Source organism: Corvus brachyrhynchos, unplaced genomic scaffold, assembly GCF_000691975.1.
Source record: "Corvus brachyrhynchos isolate BGI_N302 unplaced genomic scaffold, ASM69197v1 scaffold166, whole genome shotgun sequence".
In the NCBI taxonomy this organism is placed as follows: Eukaryota; Metazoa; Chordata; class Aves; order Passeriformes; family Corvidae; genus Corvus; species Corvus brachyrhynchos.
The window spans coordinates 184,021-195,584 of NW_008239671.1; the positions used below are offsets into that span (position 1 = coordinate 184,021).

The 11,564-nt window shown below is 57.9% G+C and overlaps 1 protein-coding gene and 1 long non-coding RNA gene across 2 annotated transcripts in view; one reads left to right on the forward strand and one right to left on the reverse strand.

Moving 5' to 3' along the window:
- Nucleotides 1-11,564, reverse strand: part of DCTN1 (dynactin subunit 1) — a 51,114-nt gene that overhangs the window by 28,831 nt on the left and 10,719 nt on the right. Inside the window, 3 exon segments of the mRNA XM_017742383.1 lie at nucleotides 5,367-5,754; nucleotides 7,582-7,613; nucleotides 10,063-10,141. Coding sequence (XP_017597872.1) covers nucleotides 5,367-5,754; nucleotides 7,582-7,613; nucleotides 10,063-10,141 — 499 coding nt within the window.
- LOC108448667 lies at nucleotides 3,971-4,179 on the forward strand. Its single transcript, XR_001864631.1, has 2 exons — nucleotides 3,971-4,086; nucleotides 4,146-4,179. It is a non-coding gene; the product is annotated as an uncharacterized LOC108448667 (long non-coding RNA).

Consider the following 11,564-nt stretch of genomic DNA (forward strand, 5'->3'; position numbering starts at 1 on the left):
GGAGGGATGGACAGATGGACGGAGGGACCATCTTGCCGCGCTGCCATCCAGCGCCAGCAGATTCCCGGGAGCTCAGGGCAGCCCTGCACGGCTGAGGGTGCGGAGAGATCCGCTCGGGCCTCGGAGAGCCCCTGCCCCAAAACCCCTGCCCTAAAAATGCCCCTGCGGAGCGCGCCGGCCACCCAGGGTAGCGTCCTGAGCCTCGCTGCCCTGCCAGGAGCATTCCCGCAATTCCTGCCTGGCATTCCCGTTGTCCCTGGACAAGAACTCTGCTGGAAACCCAGAGGATGTCACCAAGCACCGTCTCCAAACTCTCCATGAATCCCCGTGTCCTGCCCCACGGAGAGCTGGAGACCAGGACAGCAGCTCCCTTTACATGCACGCATCCCAAATCCCATCTGTCATATGGTGTAACCTGAGCATGGCCCTCATCCACCTCCCATTCCAACTCTCATTTTCCCATATTCCCACACTATGAGGGGAAAGTGGATCGGGGTGCCCCCGGGCTCACCTGCACACCCAACCCTCCCCACATACACAGGGAATTTCACCTCCAGGATTTCCACACCCTCGGCACAATCCTGCCAATCTCCCAGAAAACGCCTTTAAAGGCCCCTTTTTCCCAAAGGTTGGCATTCCCTGGAAGCAGCCCCCCAGGCTGTTGTGCCAGGGACACCCTATTCCAACTGATCTGTGGTGGGGTCTGATTCCTGAATAACCCCTGGGTCAGGGAATCCAGCAGCTGTGGGGGAAGTGTCCCAGGCCAGGCTGGATGGAGTTTGGAGCAGCCTGGGATAGTGGGAGGGGTCCCTACCCATGGCAGGGGGTGGGACAAGATGGAATTTAAGGTCTGTTCCAATCCAAACCATTCCATAACTCTGGAGCCCCTCTGTTCTGGAGGCAGGATTGCTGGGAATGTTGCCCTGGAGAAGGGAAGGAGCCAGGGAGAGCTGCGAGCCCCTTGCAGGGCCTAAAGGGGCTCCAGGAGAGCTGCAGAGGGACTGGGGCCAAGGGCTGGAGGGCCAGGAGGCAGGGAATGGCTTCCCAGTGGGAAAGGGGAGCTTGGGCTGGGATGTTGGGAAGGAATTGCTGGCTGGGAGGGTGGGGAGGGGCTGGGCTGGAATTGCCAGAGCAGCTGGGGCTGCCCCTGGATCCCTGGGAATGTCCCAGGCCAGGTTGGGATGGACTTGGATCCATCTGGGGTAGCAGGAGGTGTCCCTGCCCATGGGATGATCCCTCTGCTCCCGGAATTCCCGCTCTCCCACAGCTCCCTCCTGCTGCTGGCAGGCGCTGGGGGCAGGGGAGAGTTCCCAAGTGACATTTTCGGGAGCTGTAATTGCATCTCTTAACGAAGAAGCCCCGAGCTCCATCAGCCTGAGCACCACGAACCCTTCCAGGAACCAGAGCTGCTGACACTGACCCAGCTTCTGGCGTCATCCAAATCCATTCCAACGCTCCAACAGAATCTCCCTCCCGTTCCCACCAGCCCTCATCCAAACCACAGGGAAAAGGAACCCCTCAAGAAGCATTTCCAGATGAAATCATCCCGGATCCGTGGCTCTAAGCCCCCGAATGATCCGAGTGCCGTGTCCATCTCCGGAGGAGCCACGTGCAGGCTCACACGGATTTAACTTTAAGATAATTATGGGTATTAGAGCTGCTCTAATGAACCAGCTCCTCTCCTGACACACAGCTCCGCTCCCTACATCCAGAATATATCCACTCTTCCCACACACAGCACCCAATAAATGCAGCAGCAGGGAGAAAACGCAATTTAACCACGGCAAAATGGTGTCGGATGCTTTGGGCTGTCCCTGAAACTCCTCAGGGACAGGGGAAGGGAGGTTTTTTATCCGAAATCCATGAGAAGGGAGAAGGAACTTGTGGCACCACCACAGATGGGACAATTCCTGGCTCTTGGGGGGATTGCAGAGGAGATGCCAGGTGCTCTTTTCCATGGGGTCATCCGTTTGCAGCACCAGCTGCTGCTCAGATCCCGGCCCCAAAGGATCACATCAAAATAATCACCTCAGACCTCGCCACAAACCCCCTTGGGGACACAAAGAGCTCTCACAGGGGTGACACCCGGCCCGAGGAACAGCAGTGCTTGGAAAATCAGCCCTGGGTTCATCCAGGCCCTGCCATGGGACGCGGTTTGGGCAGCTGGGATCAGGTGGGGTTTGGATGCTGATCGGATTATCCATTCCTTTAAAGGATTAACGGGGCTTGGGGCGGCCTCTCTGTGTTCCACAGACCATCTGGGACCTGCGCCGGGCTGGAATGGGCCATCTGCTCCTGCACAGAGACCGGGATAACGCCGGGATAACAACCTGGACACTGACCCGGCCACCGACTGGTCACCCCAGGATGGGATCAGAGCAAGAGGGGGAGGTCCAGCCTCAGGACACGCCACGGGAATGCAGCCCTGGCACATGGAATGCAGCCAGGAGGATGCAAGGAACAGGGATGTCACTGGAGGAGGACAAACCTGATCCATCGGAGGGAAAATCCCAGGGGTCAGACTGGCTGCAGCTGCAGGGGACCTGAGGTGACGGGACAGGATTTAACAGCAGGGTCACAGCACCAGCTTGTGCCACCTGTGGATGTGGCACCTGGGGACACGGCCTTGGCAGTGCCGGAGGAACAGTTGGACTCAGTGGTCTTGGAGGGCTTTTCCAACCTAAATATTCCACGATTCCGTGATTGCGGAGTGTGTCAGACCCCAGCAGCTCACCCTGACACCCCCCAAAGAGCCAGGGACCAGCCTTTCCCTGCATCCCTGGGAGTCCCCTGCTCCCACCACAGCCCTGGCACCTCCGTGTCCCTGGGAGGTGACATCCGTGACCCAGTGCCACCCAGCGCTGCAGCAGAAGGGACTGGCCTGTCACCACCACAGACACATTGTCACAGGGATGAAGACGACACAACCGGTGTCATCCCAAAAATTACCTGGGAAACACCCTTTTCCTGCTCTTTCACTGAATTTTGGGGTCCTTCCCAGCCAGGTTGGACCAGGACAGAGGCCAGCACCTCCTGGGGACAGCCTGGACCTTCTGCTCCAAGAGCGAGGACACCCCGACATGGTGTCCCAGCCGAGGGACAGGACCCCCAGTGTCCTGCAGGAACAGCACAGCCCAAAGGCCACAACGGCCACACCACTCCCAAATCCATGGAAAACAGCAAAGAACCACAGCAGGGAGGGGAAAGGCCCATCTGGCAGCAGCTCTGGACACGATTAAAGTCTATATTTGACACACAGAAGCTGCTGTAATCTCCGGAACGAGGATTTACCCGCTAATTACTCTCATTATCCAATTCCTCCCCCCCAACCTCAGCCATGTGTGGGGCAGGAGCTGTCCAACGGGCAGGGGGGGCTCTCGGGGTCATTAATGGCTGAAAAAGTTGAATTCTGAGGGGACAGCAGAGCCTGGCACGGGGCTGTCCCTCAACGGGGATGTCCCTGCGTGAGGTGTGCCCGTGCGGCCAGGACGGGGGTGAGGACAGTGACAGATCCAGATCCCCAGGACAGTGACAGACCCATGATCCTCAGGGCAGTGACAGTCACACACTGGGACCCTCAGGGCACTGACAGTGACAGACCCATGATCCTCAGGACAGTGACAGTCACACACTGGGATGCTCAGGGCAGTGACAGCGACAGATCCAGGATCCCCAGGACAGTCACACATCCGGGATCCCCAGGACAGTGACAGTCACAGATCCAGATCCCCAGGAGAGTGACAGATCCATGATCCCCAGGACAGTGACAGACCCAGGATCCTCAGGACAGTGACTGTCACACCCCCATGAGTCTCAGGACAGTGACAGTCACAAATCCATGATCCCCAGGACAGTGACAGTCACAGCCCCATGATCCTCGGCAGGACAGTGACAGTCACAGTTCCAGATCCCCAGGAGAGTGACAGATCCAGGATTCCCAGGACAGACAGACCTATGATCCTCAGGACAGTCACAGTCACAGCCCCAGACCCCCAGGACAGTGACAGACCCAGGATCCTCAGGACAGTGACTGTCACACCCCCATGAGTCTCAGGACAGTGACAGTCACAAATCCATGATCCCCAGGTCACACCCCCACGATCCTCAGGACAGTGAAGGAAAACAATTGTCACTACAATCCCCAGGACAGTGACAGTCACACCCCCACGATCCTCAGGACAGTGACAGTCACAGCCCCAGACCCCCAGGGCAGTGACAGTGACAGATCCAGGATTCCCAGGACAGTGACAGATCCAGGATCCTCAGGACAATGACTATCACAGATCCAGGACCCTGAGGATAGTGAGAGATCCAGGATCCTCAGGACAGTGACTGTCACATCCCCACGATCCTCAGGACAGTGACAGTCACAGCCCCAGACCCCTAGGGCAGTGACAGTGACAGATCCCCAGGAGAGTGACAGATCCCTGATCCTCGGGACAGTGACAGTCACAACCTCCACGATTGCCAGGACAGTGACAGTCACAAATCCACGATCCTCGGGGCAGTGACAGTCACAGCCCCAGGTCCCCAGGGCAGTGACAGATCCGTGATCCTCAGGACAGTGACGGTCACACCCCCGTGATCCTAATCCCACCCGCAGCTCCGAGCAGACAGCGGGGACACAGAGCAGCTGCAAACCTGCCAGAACAGGGACAGGGAAGGAAGAACCCAACATTCCAAAGGGGAATTTCATCCCACAGCAGAGCCCCTTGGAGCTGGCAGGACCGGGATGAGGGATCCACAGGGACCCTGGAGCCTTGGGGACACGCAGAGACCTGGATCTGGGGGGACACGAGGAGGGGACACTTGGGGACACGTGCTCCCAGCCTCTCTCCACAGGCTCTCTCTAGGCAGATTCCACATCGCTCCTCACCTCCGGACTTCCCATGGACAACCAGAGCTCTTTGGACCATTTTTCTACCCAAAAATCGACACAGAAGTGGCTGGAAAGCAAAGCTGGACCAAAGGGACGCTGAGGGCACACAAGGTACCACCTCCCTCCCTTCTCCCATGTCTCCAGTGCCCTCCTTGGCTTTTCTCTTGGCAAAATTCCCAAGGGGAAGAAAAAAAATTCCCCCGATTTCCTGCAGGGAATGATGATTTGGTCTCCCTGCCCATGGCATGCAATGAGATGGGTGCTAACGTCCATCCCAACCCAAACCATTCCGGGATTCCTTGGAGTTTCAGCTCATCCTTGTCCAAAAGCTTTTTGGCTTCAATAATTGTCACAAACCAGGTGGGTTTGGGTGTCCCTAAGAGGAGGACAGGACAGGACAGCCCTGAGAAGGTGCCACTTGTCCCCGAGCCACCGGAGGGTTTCGGGTTTATGAAAATATCTGTGAGGGAACGGCCTCAGGTTGTGCCAGGGGAGGTTCCGGTTGGACAATGGGAAAATTCCTTCATGGAAAGGGCCAGAAAGCATTGGAAGAGGCTGCCCAGGGCAGGGGGGACAGCCCCCATTCCCGGGGGGGATTTCACAGCCCCGCAGATGTGACACTTGGGGACACGGCTTGGGAACCCGCTGGCCTCTGAGGCTTTTCCCACCCAAACATCCCACGATTCCACGTCGATGTGACAGCACCACGTTCCGCCCCGGAGCGACGTCCCCTCCCTGGCTGGGAGCACATGCAAGGACAGCCATGCAGCGCTGGGATGGAGCGGGATGGGGACACAGTGAGGATGACAATGGCCCCGGCATGCGGCCGCGCGTGGAAAAGGGACAAACGGCACCTTTTTGGGCTTGGCTCCGCGCTGCGTGAGGAGGGAACAGAAGGAATGTTAGACAGACCCCGTGGCTCCAGGGAAACATTCCCTGGGAACACCCCCACCCTGGGCTGCAGGAAAGGCAGGAGGGGAAAGATAATCAGGGAAATGGAAGTAAATGAAGGAGAAAACAGCCCTGGAGTGACCCCCCTCGCTCCGGATCCACCTCCTGTCCCTCCTAGCATGGAGAATTTGGGGAGTCAGGACACTTCCAGAGGGGAACAAATCAGACAGGTTAAAGGGACTGGGGCGGCCAGGATGCAGGAGGAAGAGGATGCAAGGACACAGGGAATGGTTTCCCACTGCCAGAGGGCAGGGAGAGATGGGATTTTGGGAAGGAATTCCTGGCTGGGAGGGTGAGGAGGCCCTGGAATGGATTTCCCAGAGAAGCTGTGGCTGCCCTATTCCTGGAAGTGTCCAGGGTCAGGTTGGACAGGGCTTGGTGCAACCTGGGATAGTGGAAAATGCCCCTGGATGGGCTTTAAGGTCCCTCCCACTCCCATTCCCAACCATTCCATGGTTCCGGGAATGCCCCGGAACGCACATGGAGCAGCACCTCCTGTCCTGAGCCCTTCTCCAGCAGCATAAAAAAAATTCCAGGAACAATCCCCATTCCCTGATTTCAAGAACGCTGAGGTTTCCTAAATATCCTCTTTGTCTTTTAATGAATTCCAGGGTGGAATTAAACCAGGAGGATCAGGCAGGGAGCACATGGAGCACGGGGCTCCAGCAGTGCCAGGGGTTGATGGATCCACACAGCAGGAAAAGCCAAAAACCTTCCCAAACCTCTCTAATACAGGACAGGGAATCTGTTTCCGCTGGCTGGAGCTCACATTCCCTGGGATCTGAGCCCAACAAGTCCCCAGGTGCTGCTCCATCCCCATCCCAGCTGTCCCAAAGCGGGGTGGAGAGCAGAATTCCCACTGCTGGGAATTATCCGGAAGGGCAGCACAGGAGGCTGGGCTTCGATGAGCCCTGACCCAGCCCTGCAGGTGCCACTCGCACAGAAGCGCCTTGTCCCCACCACTTCCTTTCCCACTGCTTCCCAACATCCCAGTTGGGCCAGTTTATCCCCATGGAAAATCCAGTTCCTACCCCAAAACACACAAACCCATCTGCCGTGTCCCCAGGATCACCCAGTTCCCAGGAATGGTGACCTGGGCAGTGCTGGACTCGATGGGCTCAGAGGGCTTTTCCAACCTCAGTATTCCATGATTCCTCACTACCCCACACTCTTATGGCCATTCCTGAGGACAGGAACCTGCACCAGATTCCCATTCCTTAGGAAATATCCCTCACATTTGGATACAGCACGTCCCAGGAGCCACTGGAGCTCCTGGATGAAGACAGAGGTGTTCACCCCTGGAAGCCAGAGAGAGCCAGTGTCACCCATCCCAAGGAACGCACTCTTCCCATGGGATTGGGGGGTCCTTAGAGCTGCCCCATCCCTGGAAGTGTTCCAGGCAAGGTTGGACGGGGCTTGGAGCAGCCTGGGATAGTGGAAGGTGTCTCTGCCTGTGGCAGGAACTGAGGGGGCTTGGAGGTCCCTTCCATGATTCCATGGATTTGAAGGAAGCAGCTCAGGAATGCTGCTGAACTCGGATCCAAACATGGGGCACTGTGCTGGATAATCCCTCAGGAACTGACAGATTCCTGGCCAGTGGCTGAAAATGACATTTTTCACACCTCGTTTCCCATGGGTTTCGGGAGAAATTCGCTTTTCCATGGGCATTTTATCCCATGAAAGTCTGTCCACGTGCTCTTCCCAGTGGGATGAAAACCTCCCAGAGGCAACAGAGTGCCGGGGTCACTCACCAGTTTGCTGGCCTTGGCAGCATCCAGGGAATCTGTGGAGAGAGCAGAAAAGGAGCCATGAGCCTGAGGGACACCCCTGTCCCCATCCCGGTGTCCCTGCAGCCACAGGGCACCCAGCAGGGAACAGGAGAATTTTGGGAAGTGGGAGTGAAGCAGAGTCAGGATCCGGCAGGAAATGGTGGCAAAGTGGGGTGGTGTGGGTTTGGGGGAACAGGGAATTCCTTATGGGAGCTGCTGGCTGAGGAAGGCAAACACTTGGACACGCCTGGGAATTGGGGCAGTTCCACCGCTCTCCTTGGGCTGAATCCCTGGAATTCTGGGATTCCTCGAGCCACTGGCACAGGCTGCTCAGGGAGCAGCGGAGTCATCGTCCCTAGAGGGGTTTAAACCCGTGTGGATGTGGCACTTGGGGACACAGAATCCTGGAATGCTTTGTGGTGGGAAGGGACCTTAAATCCCATCAATCCCACCCCGTGCTGTGGGCAGGGACACCTCCCACTAGCCCAGACTGCTCCAGGGACACTTCCAGGGATCCAGGGGCAGCCACAGCTTCTCTGGGCAACCTGTGCCAGAGCCTCTCCACCCACACAGGGAGCAATTCCTTCCCAATACCCCACCCAAATCTCCCCTTTTCCAGTGGGAAGCCATTCCCTGTGTCCTGTCCGTCCCAGGCAGGTGTGTCTGGATTCCCACCCTTGCCCAGGGGTCACCAGCAGCTGCCCCCAGGTGTCCCCTCCCGGTGCCAGATCCATGGCAGAGCCATCCCTGCACCCCCCACTGCAGTCCTGCTGCAGCAGCTGCTGTTTCCATGGAAACCCTTGGCAGGCAGCCACATCCCAGCCCTGCATCCCTGGCAGCATCATCCCACACCCCACTGCAGCCCCAGCTCCTCCTGGATCCCGGGATGGGGGGTGAGCTGGGATCAGTGTCCGTCTGTCCCGACCCAGCGTCCATCGTGTCCAGGGAAGGAGCTGGGAAAGGGCTGGAGCAGCTGAGGGAGCTGGGAAAGGGGCTCAGCCTGGAGAAAAGAGGGATCGGGAGGGACCTTGTGGCTCTGCACAAGTCCCTGACAGGAGGGGGCAGCCGGGGGGGTCGGGCTCTGCTGGCAGGGAACAGGGACAGGAGGAGAGGGAACGGCCTCAGGCTGGGCCAGGTGTTGGGATATCGGGAAAATTCCTCCTGGGAAGGGTGTCCCCTCCTGGGGACCGCACCCACAAGGACCGGGGAAGGTGTCCCGACCCTGGGGACACCTGTGGGACGCACCTATGGCTGTGGTGACACCCCAGACATAGTGCTGGAGTCCCCGTCCCTGTGGGGATTTACCAGCCGTGGATGTGGCACTTGGGGACACGGTCAGTGCTGGGGGATTTGGGGGTGTCCGAGGGCTTTTCCAACCTAAACAATTCCATGACTATTCCATGGTTCCATACCGACTGCAGGATCCAAAGCAGGGATCAAAGAAAGGTTCATTCCATTTTCCCTATTAATTTTACTTCCTACTTTCTGGGAGAGGGGAAATCCCACCCACACCCAACACCCACCACCCCCCAGCTCACCCCGATCCATTAATCCCGATCCCACAAACGCTTCCCACACGGAGCTCCCGGCTTGGCACACAGAGCCGACGGAGCAGCCAAGGCAGGAAGCTGGCAGAGCCCCTTCCGGCAGCTCCCGGGATCCCGCAGCGTGTGGGGAAAACATTCCCGACAAAGCGGAGCTCAGAGGGAGGCAGGGAAGCCTGCCTGGGCCCACAGCCAGGGATGGCGGGGCTGACGGATGTGGGAAAGGGGGAAGGAATGCTCAGAGGAGAGCGGGAAGGGATCCCTGCTCCCGGGTGGGAATGGGGTACGGCAAGGGGCTGCAGACGGGGACGCTGCAATTCCACAGGGATGCTGCAATTCCACAAGAATGCTGCAATTCCACAGGCTCAGAGTGGTTCAGTGGGTCTGCATTCCCACTGGGAAATACTCCATGATTTACCCCTTCCTTCCAGGAAGGATTTCCCACCTCTCCAGGAAGGATTTCCCATCTCACCTGGGAAGGGCTTCCCACCTCTGCAGGAGGGATTTCCCATCTCTCCAGGAAGGATTCCCACTCCTCCAGGAGGGATTCCCCATCCCCTTCAGGAATCATTTCCCATCCCCTCCGCTAAGGATTTCCACCTCTCCAGGAAGGATTTCCCACCTCTCCAGGAAGGATTTCCCATCTCATCTGGGAAGGGCTTCCCACCTCTGCAGGAGGGATTTCCCATTTCTCCAGGAAGGATTCCCACCCCTCCAAGAGAGATTTCCCATTTCTTCAGGAAGGATTTCCACTCCTCCAGGAAGGATTCCCCATCCCCTTCAGGAATAATTTCCCACCTCTCCAGGAAGGATTTCCCACACCTTTGGGAAGGATTTCCCACCTCTCCAGGAAGGATTTCCCACGCCTTTGGGAAGGATTTCCCACGCCTTTGGGAAGGATTTTCCAGCCAGGCCTTACCTCTCTTGGGGACCTTCATGGCAGCAGATTCTGGGGTTTCTGGGGACGTTGTGTCCGCTCCATCCTCAAATACCTGGATCTGGGAAAAGCACAACGATCATCACTGCCCAAAATTCCCAAACAGGGAGAGCAGGGAACAGGTCCCTCTGGCAGTGGGTTCAGCCGCGCAGATCAAATGGTTTTGGCAGGGGCTTTTAATTTCATCATTCCAGCTTTGCCATCGACCACTCTCCTCCCTGAGAACAGCCACACACTCCTCATTCCCGTCGGGAATACGGAATATTCACACAGGCAATGAGGAAAGTCAAAGCTCTGGATTTGACAGCCTGGAACATCCAAACCAGATTCAGGGATTTCTTTCTGGGAACTATTTTTGGACGCATTTTTGCTGGATAAACATGGAAAATGAGGTTGGGAGGAATTAGATTCCTGAGAGAGAACCTCAGATCAGCACCTCCCAAATTGTTCCTGCAGGAATTTGCCTGATCCATCAGCACCTCCCACCTGGGAGCTCAGCTTAAAAATCAAAATAACCTGGGAAGCTGTCAGACAGGGATTCCATTTTGGGAAGATTCCCAGCACCAGGAATGATGAAAATGGAATTAAAAGCCACAAGGAGACCAAGGAAAAGGTGATGCCAAGGAAATCATGACACCTGCAGCCATGCAGGGTGGGAATTCCGAGCGGTCTGGGGGTTTCCCAGCAGATACAGCCCAGGTGGGAATTCCAGAGCTGCTGGAGAGGCTGGGGACAGGGACAGAGCGGGGCTGGATCCGGGGTGACACTGGACAGTGCCACCACAGACTGGGCACGTCGTGGCCATCGAGCTCCTCTGCCAGGCAGGAGCAGCTCCAGGTGATGCCAAAATCAGGGATTTCCACACTCCGGAAAAGGAACAGCCACGCTTGGAATTGCCAGCCCAGGTAGAAGCAGGGAATCCTGGAATGGTTTGGGTGGGAAAGGACCTTAAATCCCACCCAGTGCCACCCTGTGCCATGGCAGGGACACTTCCCGCTGTCCCAGGTTGCTCCAAGCCCCGTCCGAGCCGGCCTTGGACACTTCCAGGGATCCAGGGGACGCATCCAGCCCCGTGCAGAGCCCTGTGCCCGCACCCGCTGCCCCTCCCTGCCCCTGCCCAGCGGTGCCAGGGGCGGGGTCCCCACCCTGTGCCCGCCAGGTGGGAGCTGGGGGACACCGGGGACCCTCCCTGTGCCCCAGGGTGGCTCAGGATCGGCTCTGGACCTGCTGGGACAGCCCTGCCCCCCCCGGCTTTGCTCCGGGACAGAGGATTTGGGCGATCTGGGGGCTGTTTATCCGTCCTGCTTCCCGTCTCTGCTCCAGCTGTGTCCCGATCTGGAATTCGGGGCAGGGCTTGGGCATCACTCGCTGCACAGAGGCCGAGGTGACACCACGGGGGGACGGCTTCCCACTGCCAGACGGGATTTTGGGAAGCAGTTCCTGGCTGGGAGGGTGGGGAGGGGCTGGGATGGAATTCCCAGAGA